The sequence below is a fragment of the Acromyrmex echinatior genome, chromosome 2 (assembly GCF_024713525.1).
Source record: "Acromyrmex echinatior isolate Ae372 chromosome 2, ASM2471352v2, whole genome shotgun sequence".
Classification (NCBI taxonomy): Eukaryota; Metazoa; Arthropoda; class Insecta; order Hymenoptera; family Formicidae; genus Acromyrmex; species Acromyrmex echinatior.
The window spans coordinates 22,753,250-22,769,693 of NC_141853.1; the positions used below are offsets into that span (position 1 = coordinate 22,753,250).

Below are 16,444 nucleotides of genomic sequence, written 5' to 3' on the forward strand. Positions count from 1 at the left end.
TTATAAAAATTATGTTTGTATGCATTTATAGAGCGGCGAGGAAAATTCTTTTGTATCGACGCGCGCTTATCATTGATCTTAGTTATGTATTGTAATACCACTCCTATGCGAAGAGTGATTCTGTTAAAAGCAAGTCGCGCGTGAATTACATGCAAACCGAGGCCGATGTCCGATCGTGCTGATATCGGATACCGCGCAATAATTAACATGTGTTACTATATGCAAAGACACGGACCGTTTTGTTATTTCCCATAGCAAATTAATCGATATTTGAGCTCGACACTCTGGATCTCTCTCGAACGAGAGAGAACGGATTCACAGTGACCTACGAAATTAAATTCCCGATTTTTAATTAACGAGATTTCACTATTGGCAGGACAAAAACCTCGGAGTTAACTGAAACTGATGTTGTCCGCGAAATTGAATCACCACTTGGCAAGCCCACAGCTCGATCGATCAAACGCAGTTTTCTTTCTCCTCTTTTTTTTTTGCATAATGCTAACATTTGCACTCATAGTAAAGCATTTCTGTGGTTTAGAGATATGTGGTTTAGCCAGTTTTTTCAATAAGGCATAAAATCATTCACAAAAAGTTAGACAAACGTTAAGTCTTTTATGTATCTTTATTTATTGCATAATATCTAATAGTAATAATAAGAAATTTATTTCTATGGAACGCGAAGATAAATAATCACTGTGAATATCTATATGTATATAAATATTGTTTAGCAGTATTATATATAAAAAAATTTTACTGAAATATTTAAAAATTCAGCTAGATACAAATCTGAAAATAATTTTGTAGGACTATCAAAGTAATTATGTAGGATGGAGATAACACTGTAAAAAGTTTTGACATTTTAGCAACCATCAATTTGATTGTGTTCCGTGTACTGTGTCGGAAATTATCTTCTTAATTACGAGGTTGATAGTGCTGTAACTAACTTAGGTTGTGTTCCGTCAGCTGTGTCGAAAATTATCTTTTTAGTTACGAAGTTGGTAGCGCTGTAACTAACTTAACTGTGTTCTGTAATGGATCAGCTGACACTGTGATTTCTACAGATATCTAGACATCGGATTCTCTTATGCAATTATATATATTTTTAGAAAGCTTAGGAAAGATTAGGAAGTAAGATCAAAATAGAAATTTGTCTTATTGAAAAAAAGCATTTTAAAAATGCATTAAGTTTATTTATACATGTGGGCATATTGTGTATATTGTTAAAATTATTTTTAGATCTGTATTTAGTTAACATTTTATATACTTCAGCAAGATCGTTCTTCCCAGACTTATACATCCAGAGAAAGGTTTCTTCGATTTACAGAAATGTTTCTTTGCTATATGTTTAAAGAAAAAATTTCTTTGATTCGAACATATTTTCTTTAAATCGAATAAATTTTTTTATTTGATTTCAAAAAATAATGTTTAAATTTAAAAAAATGACGTTCAAATAAAAAAAATTTTTTCTTTAATTGTATAGCAAAGAAACATTGCTTTAAATCGAAGAAACCTTTCTCTTGGTGTGATATAAGTAAGCTATATACGTTTTTTTCTTAGCGAAGGATATAGAAAAATATTAGAGAACAAATAAATAACCAATGAAAAAAGGTAATAACATCAAATAAGAATTAAGATATACGTATCATTTTGAAAGTATTTCCGTAATAAGGCTTACCAGGATCACTGTCGACGTCATGAATAACAATCTTGATACCTTCCCCGTCGACTAGACTTCCCTGTCTAGGCAATTCGCGTTCTTCAGCAGCAACTCTGCTAACAACGGCCGCAGGACCACCTTTTACTGCTCCTGGTTGAGCCGAAGTTAACGCTCTTATCGCGTTTATGTCGGGTCTAAAATAACATATAAAAGATTTATGTGGTATTAGTGAAAAAATAATTTTATTTTAATAAATTCTTTATATCATGAAAAAGAGATTTGATATCTTTAAAAGGGGATTTAAAAATAATTTTTTAAATTAATTACATTCAATAGAAACAATTCAATAAAATGGTTAAGACAGCTAAGTACAACATTTACTTGCTAAACATTATTGAATTAAACTTAACCTTACAACACAATTATTGGCACAATATTGTCCAAATATTATATCCTTAACTTTAATCAATTTATTGCTAATAAATTGTTACTGAAATATTTGACTTGGAAATTTCGAGTATATATTGTATATATTGTATATATTGTACAAAATTCTTGATAACTTTCTATTTTGGAAAGTTCTTTATGTTCAATTCTTGATTTAATTATCCACTAGGAAATAAAATAAGCAAACTATTTGAACGACGCTTACAAATTGTTACGGAAACCGCTAATGATTCTCATTGCCATAAGCATGGATATAAGCCAATTTAAGTGACCGATTATAATCATTATGCGGATTAGGCAGATTTGGATCCTTGGGTTAAGCCGCAAGATTGATATTGACTGCCCACGTGGAAACTAGTTTTATTATTGCGAAACTACTTCAATAGCCAAGACAAGTTTAATAATTTTACCGGCGCTCGAGGCGAAGCTCGAAAAACGTTACATCCAATATCGACTTTCAGCTTTCTCGGTTAAAGTTGCGATAATAAACCGCTAAGAAATATTGTTTCACTTGATAAATATTAGTATATGTTGATTATATTGACTTAAAATTATGTAACTTTTGACAGCTCTAAGTTCCAATGATATTTGTATTACTTATTTCTTTATCTGCGTGATATTAGGTGATAGATACTTAAATTTCTTTTGAGCATTTAATTGAAATTTTTATTTTAATTATGGAAACTATAGAATTTCAACTTTCATACATACTACTTAAATTACAGCTTTAAAGAAAATGAAACATTTGCAAGCGTAATAAAAAAAATTAGTACTTGTACTGATAGAATTCTACGCCAATTTTAATTTGTCAATTGCCTTTTAATTTTCAATGCAAAACAGTTAATTGTTAAATTAGATTCTCTTTACGATGGAAAAATGGATGAAGAGGGTATAAAAAATATAGTCAATTAACTGACGTTTTTACTAAACAAAAATGAAATTTTTTTGACTTTATAACGAGATGTAGTCGCAATTGTGTTAAACTGTTCGCCGCGCGGTGAGCATCCCCAAGCACGCCATAAATTTACTCGTCCACGTTGGTACGATGTCATGGACACAAATTACCGTCCTAATTCTGGACTATAAAGGCTAAGGAAGCTTACGTTTGAAGTTCATAAAGTAACCCTAACCGCTTTAACCATCTTTGCACAAAAACAATCGGTGGCTTTGTGCCGAATCCCGTTTGAAAATATTTAGCTCTAACATGCAAATTTGGATTTTAATCCGAAATAACATCTATACTCGATTTTTTACATGATGTAAATTAAAATGACTGTATCCATACAGGTTTCTTAATTATCTTGTGGCTTTTTTTGAAAACAATTTTTTTAGAACATTTTAAATCAAGTTTTTTTTTTACTCTTTAACAGTATAGCAAATATAATATGCTAACTGAATGCTTATTATTATTAGACTTCTTTGATAATAATTTTTAGAAATTTTAGAAAAATAAAAAATTTAGTTCTATGAAGATATAGGCTTCTTGCGTGAGAAAACTTCGACTCACACATTCAGTATTAAATGTAAAAATATATTCTTAGATGTAAATATGCTAAGAGGAAAAGGTTGGAACATTGGTGCACTATCGTGTATGTAGTTTGGTGTCTATACGAGCTTCGGTGTATAACATATTGAAAGTGTCGACATAATCGTGTCAAAGTTTCTCGTGTAAAAGAGAAAGCGATAGTTACGACAAGAGAAAAAGCATTTTCTGGAAACTAAAGAATAAATGAAGAAATGTAAGGTTAAAGTTTATATGAAGTATTTATGAAATTTTAAAAATATATACAGTGAGAGCAAAAAATATTCGTACAAGAAAATTTGTTATAAAAAAAGTCTTATTTGTAGAAAATAAACATTAATTAGTAATTTTAATGAATTCTGTTCTAACATAAACAAATGAGTTTATCATGTATTCCTGATTTTAGAAGCTAAATTTCTCGTTTATATATGAATACTTGTTGAGCATTTAAACAATATAATTTTTAATTTTCGTTTATTTTTCAGATGATATATTTTGTATAATTAATACACTTTTTGGTATATATAATTTTAGGAAACATACAATCTATTTTATTCTTTATGAATAAATTGTTAATTATCCAAGAAATGATCATCAATTAAACGTCGAATCGACGTCAAATTGATGTTGAAATCATCGTATTTATATTTATTTGACATCAATTCAATGACTCATTTCTCGCTAGATAATATTTACTTTTTAAAAATAAAGTTTTTTAAAAAAATATTTTCTCTGTACGAATACTTTTTGCACTCACTGTACGTCAGCTCCGTTCTTTAAAAAGTACGAAATATTTATTTCGTAATATTTTAAAATTGAAGTCATATATGCCTGCAGCTTTCGAAGCTCTCTTTTTAAACGTTAGAAAGTAGTATTAATGTTGAGAGAGTATGAAATCTTCATTAAAATTTATTAAAAATTAAGAAGTTATATTGATCTAGTTATATCGTAAAGATTTGGTGAGCTTTTTGACGGACTTTTCTTCGAATTTTCCATGTTATCAAGAAAATATGATCATATGACTCTTAAAGTTGCTCTTGTAAAAAAGTCCATTAGAAGTTCAAGACGTCTTTTTGGCACAAGAACTATAAGGTCTACAAGAGATATTTTCAAGCATCAATTGAAGGAATATAGACATCGCGTTTTTACCATTTTACTTTAAAACCAGAAAAATTATCACGTTGATTCGCAAAATAAATAGAAATTCATAAGAGATTTTGCAAACCGACAAACTATTGTCTGGCAGCCCCGCAGCTGCGCTGCATTAAACAAACGATAGCGTGCATGATGTTGATGCAACCGCTACGCTGCATCTTCCGTTTCTCTTGCAAATTGAAACTTGCAATTCCGCCGACGGCTGAGCCAACGTGCGTCCCACAATGTTGGGCTTATCTCGCATTTTTATGCGCAGCGTTGAAGACCCGAAAAAAAAAAGAAAAACGAAGAAGAAAACGGTGTAACGTTGAAGCGAACGAGATAGATTTCAAACGAGCCGTGCAACTTTTAACGAGTCTTGTCTCCGTAAAAGCGTTTCCGTTCTTCAGAAATAACTCTGCGATCGTGGCACGGCGATTATTGAATTGTTTTGTGAAGAGGTAAAAAGGAGAGAAGAATAGTTGCATGACGTATGAGAAATTATCGACGCTATCTGTATTTCTTATTTCTTATTTTATAAGTAACGATTTTTAAGTATTATAGTACATGACGTACATGATCGATAGTAATATTAAAAGACTTCCTTATTGTCTCGCGTTTTGTAAGCTCCTTTCCTATATCTCATCGTTTTCGGGACATTCGTAATAGCATTTTGAATCTCTCTTTTGTAATATTATAATATTTTCAGCCATCGCTTCGTCTTAGAATATAACTAAATGTAACTATAAAAAGAGAATATTTTATTTAATTTCAAATTTCTTTTCTTTGTTATAGTCTGTACAAGAAAAAACGCAGTTAATATATTTATATATATATATATATATATATATATATATATATATATTATTTATATACATATATAAATTCTATTTTTTAATTGAAAACATGTAGATTTTTATAATTCTGATTAATCCAATAATATCAATTATTTGAATTTAACTGAAAAAGAGATTTGCCTTTTATTTATGTTACACGTATTTTTTTTAACAAAATAAAAAAAATTACATATTTTTCTATATTTGAAAGTAATACAAAAAGTTTGATGATTTAGAACCTGGATGAAAAATTGTTTTAATAAAAAATAGACTTGTTTTTTTAAAAAATAATTAGGATAAAATGAGAAAATTTTTATTTAAATTATTGTTTTGAGGAAATAAAAAGAGGAAAAGAATAGTTACACATAAGAGAAATATAGGCGCTATCTATATTTGTTATAACTAAAATTGTGTTATTAAATATAAATATTGATTGGTTTTATTGAACATTTTATATATAATACATCTTATGTATAATACATATTTATTTTTATGTAGAAAGTTTTCAATTTTAATAACTTTTGTAGAAACTATACAACTTTAATAATAATAAAGTTTTACTTCGTAAAAATGCTTTAAAAGTCTTAAGAGACATGAAAATATATTTTTTAAATATAAGATATTTTTAGTAAAAAAGTTGATAAAAATAATCTAAATTTTTATCAACTTTTTTTTTGCCAAAGAATTGACTGAAAATTCATCAAAGAATCTGTTATTAATAGCGGTTACAAAGGCGGAATCATCGTATCAGAGGATAAAATAGACTTCCTTTGATCTTACATTGGTAGTTATTTCTTCTATAACCGTGTTCAATCATGCGAATTCACTTGGTATCGACAAGAAGCGATTTCGGCTGCAAGCACTCGACCTTTAAAATATGAAATCGTTGATTTGACGAAATCTTGCTTTAAACGTACGAGCACAAGAGACATTTATTTCGATAGAAATAAAAATATAACAGCCGCTGGGGAAATCTTTTTGGAAATATCTTGATCATACAGATCAAGAATGAAAATAGCGAACGATCTCGTATCTGATTTCCTTTCAAATCTCATGTTTTGGTGAAGTAGAAAGTGCGTTTTGGAACAGATAAAGTTGCGTGTAAAGATTTCTTGAAGTTTTGCCGATAATTTTCCTCTAAAAATATATATTTTTCTCCATTTTCTTTTATTTGCACGAAGATACTATTTCAGAATTACTTGGCTTTTGTAGTTTGTATGAGACGTGCTCTAAATTATATTTTACAGTTAATATTGTCTACCTCTATTTTGTAATTACAAAAAAGCATTAATTATTACATTTTTTTAGAAAGAGAATTGCAAAATTTTAAATAGGTATAAAATAAAAAAGATAAAGATAAATTTAAGAGATTTAAAAGATAAGAAGCATATACACTTTATACATGAAAATATAAAGATTTTTCAGTTTTCAAAAACTTAATAATTTAAATTTTTTGTATTCAAAATTATCTGAAAAAAATCTGTTTCTGATTATGTAGAAAAAATCTATGAATATATAATTATAAGATTTCCTTTATAATAAATAAAGTCTTAATATTAAAACGATTAAAAAAACAGATCAGGACAGAGTTATAATAATGTGACTGTTTTTTAATATTTTCTGAAGACACTATAAGTTTTATATGTTTACAAAAAAGATTTATTAATTCTTTAAAAAGAGAAAATTTTTTTCACGTGTCCGCGGTATGCAAATTAAGTTCAAGCATATATCCTTTTTTTTAAAACATAAATTAAGACTGAAATGTATATGGATGTTACAAATAAAGTAACAAGAATATGAATAATCAAGAGCAGGTTTTTATGGCAGGTTCTATGGTAATATATGACGTAACTGGCATATAACAAAATTACGGTTTTTGAATTAGAATAGAGGGAGAATGCAGTAAATAGAAAAGAACTGAGGGGAATATAGAATTAAAGAGATTAGTTTCAAGGAATATGAACTGCAATCAGAATGCAATTAAATATTTAGACATATGATCGCAGAAATAAGTGCTTTTTGTTGAATTCCTCATCAAAATTTCTTTTTTCATTCTCAATAGGAAGCCGTATTGCATTCATATCGAATTCTACGATCAAATGCAATGGAATGTCACATGTCGGCTTCAAAAGAGGATTTCTCTCTCTCTCTCTCTCTCTCTCTCTCTCTCTCTCTCTCTCTTTCTCTCTTTCTTCCAGTTTTGTGTGAGGGTTAGTCAGAGCTAGATGGAAATTTACAAGATCATATCCCTTTATGAGATTCTTCCCGTTCTTTTCATTGCAGCTCATAGTCACTCTTTGAAGGAGAATCGCTTAATTGCGCAGTGCCATCACGAACTCCAACAGAATAAAAGCTTTTCCTGGTCGTTTCGCTGAATAAGAATGAGCTGCACGGCGATATCGATTAGAGTACATTCTGTTGAGAGTCTACATAAAAAAAGAGTCCTGTTTTACTTGCACATTACTTTCTTATTGTATGTGTGAGCGTTACTTTCTTATTAAAAAAATGTAAAGTTGAAATATAAGAGAAAAACACACACAAAAGAGAGTTAAACTATAGCAATATATATTATTGATAATAGCAAAAAAATTAATTTCTATATATTTAGCATTTTTTATACACTTAATTAAGCTTATTTCGGTTTCCGACTAAAAATTGTTTTAAAACAAACATTAATCAGAAAATTATTTAGAAATTGTTTAAAAAGTTATAAAACTTACAAACATTAAAAGTTTGTTGTAAACAAATTATATAAATTTTGTATAAAATTTATGTAACTGTAAATCGTATAAAATTTGCTGGAATTAAGAAAATTCTGCATAATTTTCTGATAAATTGCAAGTTTGCGCGTTTATGTTATTGTTCTCGTATTTTAGTTACGAAAACTCAAGTTATATAGAAAGATGAACACAGGACAGAATAACGAAACGCGATAATTAAATTAAATCGCCGTTCCGTAAGTAAATAGGAATTACAAGAATACACGATTAAAAAATTATGTCGTGGCCAGAGTTAGGGGAAACACTAATTACTCGGACGGGCCATAAGTAAACGAGAATTAAAACTTTATTATTACATTTCTAACTTTTGTTGAAAAGGAAGAAGTATGATGTAAGTTATAACATTTTCTCTCTTTCTCTTTAGAATTTTTTGTAAATTGCTTGTGTCATTAAAAAAAAATAAAGAAGATAAACTTTGAACTAATTCCTTTTATAATGTTTAAGTATTGTACTTTCTAGAAAATCTGCATTTTTAAATTTGTTAATTACTCTCTCTACGTCCTATATTTTTTTCTATATTTGCATAATAGTCAAGTAAATTTTTTTACTCTTTCAAAAAAATTGTTATAACAAATCCAAATTAAAATTTATTGTTAATTTATTATCTTTCTCAAATTATGTATAATGAAGTTAAAGAATGATACAAGGTCATTAATAAATTTAGATGATTTGCTGAGAACATAAAAGTTTGTCACACATAAGGGGCGTGAATTCTTATTATAGAATCAAGTTTTTGAAGTTACCACAAGAAAGAAAGAGAGATAACTTTATTCGACGCGTGAGGTGGGTTGAAAATTTACTGGCAGCAATGGAAAGTATGTCAGTTAAGACATGCGATATTCAGTAGAATTATCGGGACGAGTTACCCTGATTTCCGGCGGTTTACCGAATTGACGATACCGTGATCGTGGTTGATGCGGCGCACGGTCAGCCGATGCAAGCATTCGAAGCACGATCAAATTTCGACGTAGCAGCACGGTCGTATTAAAGCACAAGTACTTCTATTCTAATGTCGCTCTTTACAGAGTGGCTCTTGTCAATGTAAGGCCGATATAAGGCAGGAGGAAAAGTGCCGCGCACTTGTTTTAGTTCTAATAGCTCTCATGTCTCTCAATTTAGCAATCTAGGTATCTCGAAATCGAGGTCGACGAATGTGTGCCGCTTTAGATAGTACATTGATCGTGAATAATCGATGATTTTTTTTTTGAAGGCGTAAGAACGGACTATGTATTTTGAAAAGCCGTATGTATACCGTATGTATGCTTCATTTACTAGATTAAATTACAAGAGACAGTTCTCCATTTTTTTCTATATAGATTTACGTTCGTCATGTTCGATAAATAAATAAATTAATTTCTCACGTGATATAATATTCACAAATTGCAAAAATTAATTTTTGGATGGCGAGACTGTAAAAAGAAGACATAAACTATAGAGAAATTATATGAAAAAATGTTTACAATAATGCACAATGTTTGTTTCACGAATAAATTAAAGTCGCTTACAGTTCGTTTGATTAGATTTATATTTTGAAATATTGAAGTCAATCAATATCTATTATTAATCTAAATTTCTATATATTATGTTTATAAAAAATTATAAAAGAAATATTACAATTTCTAGTAACTAATACACAAAAAGAATAGTTTTAATGAAGTATCTAAAAATTTAGCTAGATTTGAAAACAATTTGGTTTGTACCATCAAAATAATTAAGTAGAATGCTTAAACTGATTGCTGGAATTAAGAATTTTTGCAAGATTGTTATCAATAATTAAGTGTTCCACATAATTATTTTGATGGTCTGACAATTATTTTTAGTAGTTAGCTAAATGTTACTTCAGAAAACTTCATAGTAATTTCATAGTAACCAATTTTTAATATTTTTAAAACGTGTTTCAAAATTGACTTGTGAGTATGAAGAATTAATATGTATAAGCGTCAGCTTTCAATGCCATCTGGCTGTATGAGATAATAACGATTACGTGATCTAGATGATTTATAACGTTGACTGATGATTTTAACTCATCATCTTTCACGAACTTTTTCATTCGGCTAGAAGAAAGATGATGACGGCGAAGGATCACGAAGGTTAAGCCAATTTTGACAAGAGCGATACATCATCGCGCGATCCTTCCGCCAAGCATCCCGACTCCTTCATATGAGCGTAACAACCTGTCCGAGGGATGACACTTCTTTACTTTCGATACCTTCGATCCTTTCGCCATAGAAAAAGCTCAAAGAAATCTTGACCGCGATTATTGGATTATATCAGCAGCGATTGAATTTAATGTTCAGATTTTAAATGGCATAGAAAAAAATTATTTTTTTAATCAGATTTAGACAAGCATCATGTATGGAAAAAACTGTTTTGAAGTATCTGAAAATTTAGCTATATCTAAAAATAATTTTGTTGAACTATCAAAATAATTATGTAGAATGTTTAAGTACAATGCTGTAAAAAATGTTTACTTTTTAGTGTCATTTTGTGTCACTATGATTTGAATGTCATTATACATATTTTGATAATTCGACAAAATTATTTTCAGATTTGTGTATTTGATTAAATTTTTATATCAGTTAAATTTTTATTTCAGCAAAGCCGTTCTTTCTGTACATGTTTGTGTAAATAATAAAAAATATTAAAAATGAAAATAAAAACGATTAAGATTAAAATATTTATTTAAAGTGAAATTTTTCAAGGTTAAATAAATTTATTAATGAATTAAATATCATAGAAATATCATGGAAATATATCTAGTCGACATAGAGAACATACGTGATTGCAAAGGTTTAAGACAAATTTTAATTTTAATCTTACATGTGTTATTCAAATATATTTTAAATTTGTGCAACTTCGTAGTATTATCCGTATTGAGTACTGCATTATAAACGCAAACCTCTCGAATGGTTAATATTGCAAGCTTGCCGTTATGCTACATTTTCGAGTATAACCTTCTATAGCGCGGAAAATTAAGCTCTCCGAAATTGTAATAGTTCCGAACTCGACTTTGGCAAGAACCACAGATGCTCGCACGCGAGTAAATGCACACACTTAACGAAGAGTAGAAGGGATAGGGTGGTATTAATTATTTCTCTAGTAGCAAATTCCCCTGTTTGCAATCCACTCGACCTCTTGCTGGCGATGCGCGTATATGTACTTACAACATACGTTGCACGGTGCGTTTTATTGGAAATAAAAGAATAATCATGAGTAAGCCATGGTAGAGCGGAATAGGAAAGAAATCACAGACGGAGTAGATCGATCCTCATTTTCGCCGCGTCGATGGATACAAGAAAAATGCTTGTTCAGTTCTATATTGGAATCTTTGATTGCGAATCGATATTCGTTCGCTACAAAAGAAAACTTAAGTCCGGAAAACTTAATCCATTTTGAGTTAAATTTAACTAAGTAAATTTTCGCTCGTATTACTAGTAAAATTACAAAAAATGGGTAGTGAATCTCTAAGTTTATTTAATCCCACCTTTATTTAATCCAAATTTATTGGCGCAAACGAACTTTAATGAGATGTAAACTTTAGGCAGCAATTACATTGTTTTATCAAAGTAGATTAAACGACAGAAACATACATCATTTTATATTATACTCTGAACGTACTTCGTTGATTACGATACATATCAAGACTACCATTTCGCGTCAAAAAATGTCGGTATGGAAAAATGTGGAAATCTTTCAGTAAATATTCTGAATATGTTTGTGTGAGAATTGTTTCAAGATACTTCGTATATTGAATATTTCAGATTATTTCGTTCATAATAAAATATAACCAACATTTGCGAATAGCGAAAATTTTGCATAATATAGATACATCGCTCAAGAAATATTTTAACAATTTATTTCAGGATACGTCGATTTACTTTTCAATTTTGATTTTCATGTTTTTCATGCAAGTATCCTGTAATTCTGTTAAAATTATAGAACTGACCATAGATTATCTAATATGTAATAGGAAGTTTCTATTGTACGTTAAATGTGTATTACTGGAAAGACAGCTTTGAAGCATAAAAAAAGATATTCTAGAGAATTAAAATATATATTGAGAGCTTTTCTTCGAAAAAGTACTTTTAGGGATTAATTTAAGCTTGTAATTTACTGTCATACAAAATTTCTTTTGTATGATTCTAAGAAGTTATTTATTAATCTTTTTTATTCTTTTTAAAAGATTCAATAGACATACGGAAAGATAAAATTTAAATTTAGCCTGATATATTTGGATGGAAAATATTTAATTTGTAAACACGCATATGCAACGTGGAAAACGAGATAGGTCTTTTTTTTACGCACATACACAAGTGTAAAAGTTTAAATTACTTTCGGAAAGTAGAGGCGAAATGTCTACCGTGACGTCAAAATTCCGGTGTCAAAACTCGGTGTCAAAAAACAAGCAAATATATGTGAAAGTTTGAAATTAAAGTACAAAATTGAAATCGACAGATTTGCGTCATTCCCATTAGATTTAGCTAGAGTTAGATTATTGCAGAAAGCCGAAATAATGAGTGAGTTACTGGAGATTATTCGAATAATTTATCATTAATATTAATTAAAATAGTGCAAAAGTATGTGTACTCTTTTTATATTGAATTTAATTATTAACTTATTTAAAATTAATTACGTTGATAATTATGATGTTTACTTAAGAATGTATATTAATATATTACCTAACAGAAAATATATAACATAACATAAGAATGTATAATATATTATACAGGATGATAAAAAAATTTGTATGACAATTTTAGTGCATTTGTCAAGTTATTAACTGGATAACAGGTTGACGTCATTTATCATTTTGACATTAAAATGGCGACAAATAAGTCAGCTTGGGTAGTAACGTATATTAAAAAAAGTAATATTAAAAAATATTAAAAAACTCTAGAGGGCTGGTTACATCTCATTAAATATCAAAAAGACTACACAAAAGATTTTCGTCGGTTTATAGTAGATTGAAGATCGTTCTATTGGCCACTTGGGAGAAATTACCTATAGAAAGATGCGCAGTCACCGTATTCCCAAAACGCCTTAAAACTTTCATCAAAGTTAAAGGTGACTATTTTAATATTAATTATTATTTTTGATATTTAATACAAGTATAATGTAACTAATAATCTAGAATTTGCTTTTTTTTTGTAAATATACATTGCTATAATAATATGATAAATATAAATCTTTATGGCCAAACTTTTTGTCATCCTATATGGAGAATTCAAATACTATTGTAACTATTTAATGATATAAATTTATAAAGATTTAATTATATAACAAAATGAGAAATGAGATCTTGCGAGTGCTGTTATCATGTAATAAACGTCAAATTAAATTGCATTGGAATCAGTTTTTCAACATGCCATGTCAAGCCGGATAGCTTATCTTCTTAATAAAAAAACAGATTTCACTTTGCTTTATATACATTATGGTATATATATGTGTGTGGTCATGTTTTCTCTTCTCTTTTACATAATAAATCTTATAACGGCGCCAACAGTAACTTACAGTTGAGAGCCTCTTCGTCGATTGCGCCTTTCTTCGTCGGGTACAAGAACGGGTTGGGACACAGGCGGTACCACCGTAGATGCAGATGACGAGTCTAGCTTAATCATCTTCTCGTCGTCGGCCGCGTCGTACGGCATCACTGGTTTCACAGCGCGGAAAGAGGACCTGCGAGACCGTTCTTCAGGTTCCCGGGTGCCTGCGAAGAAGCAAATGACCAACGACATTTTAAGGCCGATCATATTATACTTGAAATATTAAATGCGACTCATAATAGCGAATAAATCGCCTTGAATAATGAAGTTCTTGATATAATAAAATATAATAAAATAAGTAGAGATATAAAAGTAACATGGATTTAATAAAATGCTTCGGAAAAGATAAGAGTTAGGCTATAAAACATATTTTAAATCTTACATATTATATATATATATATGTATATATATATATATATATATATATATATATATATACACAATGTGTATATATATATATATGTGTGTGTTTGTGTGTGTATGTGTGTTACCAGGAATTTGAAATTGATCAAAAAAATAAAATATTTCGATATTATATTTAAAATCTATTAAAAAATATTTTCCTTAGAAATGTTTGTATTAATTATTAAAACATGATAGGGAAAAATATTGCAATTATGAACGAATATACAAAAATAAATAATTCTATTTAGAAATATGTTAATTTCATATTCATTTTTTTAGTTTTTTATCTCTGTCAGAAATAATAATATATGAAAAAGCTAATATCGAAATATGTTATTACATAAAAACTTCAAAGAAGTTAAACATATTTGAAAGAAATAAAATAGTCGAAATGTTTCACACTAAAGTACGATGCGAGTCAAATGCCAATGTTGTTTTTCTCTGTAACCAGGAAGTGGAGTTTTCAGCTCTTGGTTGCATAGGAAAGAGAAATAAGTACAGATTACATTATATACGGGTTATTTGAATAGGGGGGAAATATAATATTTTTGTTTTACTACAGAAGTTCTACTAAAGAAAAAAGGAAAAAAAAATGAGATATTAACATTAAAATATCATTATAACTAATTAGAAAAAGAAAAAGAAAGAGAGAAAAATTTAAAAAAACTTTGACAATTTAATCTTGCGGTTAGATATAGATAATTGAATCTTATTCCTCGTCGTTTTAATTTTCATTTTAATCTTTTTGGTTAAACTTTCATTTGTATTATCAAACTTTCTAATATTAAAAATTGAAAAGTTATAAAAGACTTGCTAATTAAATTTTTGCAAATATAAAATTTTTATTCAAAGACGCTATAGTCAATAAAATGTTATTTTATCTGTATACACTGTATACACATTTATGTCACTTGCATGTTCATTCTATATTTTCTTTTCAAATTGTAATAATAATGTATGATAATAATGCTATAATTTTCTTAAGTAATTACCTCGAGCTATCTCGAAAAGGGAATTTCTCGCTTGGGTTTCTCGATTTATGCAAAACTTAAGTTGGCTCTGATCAAAGTTTGTTTTACAGTACCTGTATTATTTTGTGCAATATCGTAGTATTTGACGGGCGAAATTCACGTTATAACAAGTCAAATATCAAATTGAGGCTGGAACACGTTACCCTCAACAAAATGGAAATTTTAAAAGTATCTGAATAGGCGATCAATGCGTACATGCATGAGTACCGATGGCTTTGAAATCGCGTTACGTCCGTACGCTTCTCTATGATGCATCGGAAATAGTTTCCATAGAAAGTACGCTGCAAGTTCGTCGCGTGCAGGGCTTTTCGATAGACTGAAGAAGGGTGAGAGGGAAAGGAAAGAGAAAACCAGAATTTCTATGTCGAGTCGAGATGTTTGTTTAGTGCTTCCGATCACGCAGACTGGTAATATACGCGCGCACTGCTCAAGTTACACTGCAGTTATAGAAATGTATCTCAGGATACGCGACACACGTCCGACAGACGCGACTGAATTGAATGCATGAAAATGGGAATTCTGAAACTAGTGTCTCACAGTTGCTATTTAAAGTTGTTCCGTGCGGAAAATTTTAATGGTGTCCTGAACAACTGGTTACTAACAATTTGTTGATGTATTACGTGAAATTTTCATAAAGTTTTATTTCAAATCTGCATACGATAAGTATCGTTTTGAGATGTTTCAATTATAATAATTATCTCTCTGGGATCGTGAAGTTAATTGAGATAGAAGTCGCGGTTTGAAAGTATATTGTCGAAAGTTCCTGTTGTGTATTAACGTTATGGCAGAAAATGTCGAGCGAATGAATAAGACCATATCACGTGGTCAACATATATGTTTAACAAAAATCAGTTTACTCATTTCCTCGAAGTTGCCTTTGATGGTGAAACACCGCTGTATTCACGTAATGGGGTAAATTGTTTCTATAACGATACAAAGGAAATTATGGAAATTATGGAACAGAACGAACAATACATAAGCTAGAATTACTGTTGCTCGACAAGGTCTATTCGATTATTCTAGCAGCTTTTGCAGCCCTTGGAATCCCTTAGAGCACAGTCATTTCTAACTTGTCACGGATGCCATTGC

General features: G+C 29.4%; 2 protein-coding genes across 8 annotated transcripts in view; one reads left to right on the top strand and one right to left on the bottom strand.

Annotated features, from left to right (window-relative positions):
• Positions 1–16,444, bottom strand: part of Fife (regulating synaptic membrane exocytosis protein fife) — a 173,474-nt gene that overhangs the window by 72,919 nt on the left and 84,111 nt on the right. For all 6 annotated transcript variants that reach the window (XR_015544060.1, XM_087402721.1, XM_011064335.2 and 3 more), the window contains exons 9-10: positions 13,888–14,083; positions 1,676–1,851 (exon numbers count right to left, since the gene is read on the bottom strand). Coding sequence is in view for 5 of the 6 variants with exons in the window: in XM_087402721.1 (XP_087258847.1) it covers positions 1,676–1,851; positions 13,888–14,083 (372 nt within the window). In the remaining variant the exon portion in view is untranslated. The remainder of the gene's footprint in view (positions 1–1,675; positions 1,852–13,887; positions 14,084–16,444) is intronic.
• The window catches only part of LOC105150938 (Coiled-coil domain containing 56), a 162,563-nt gene that overhangs the window by 41,662 nt on the left and 104,457 nt on the right, over positions 1–16,444 (top strand). The window lies entirely within an intron of this gene.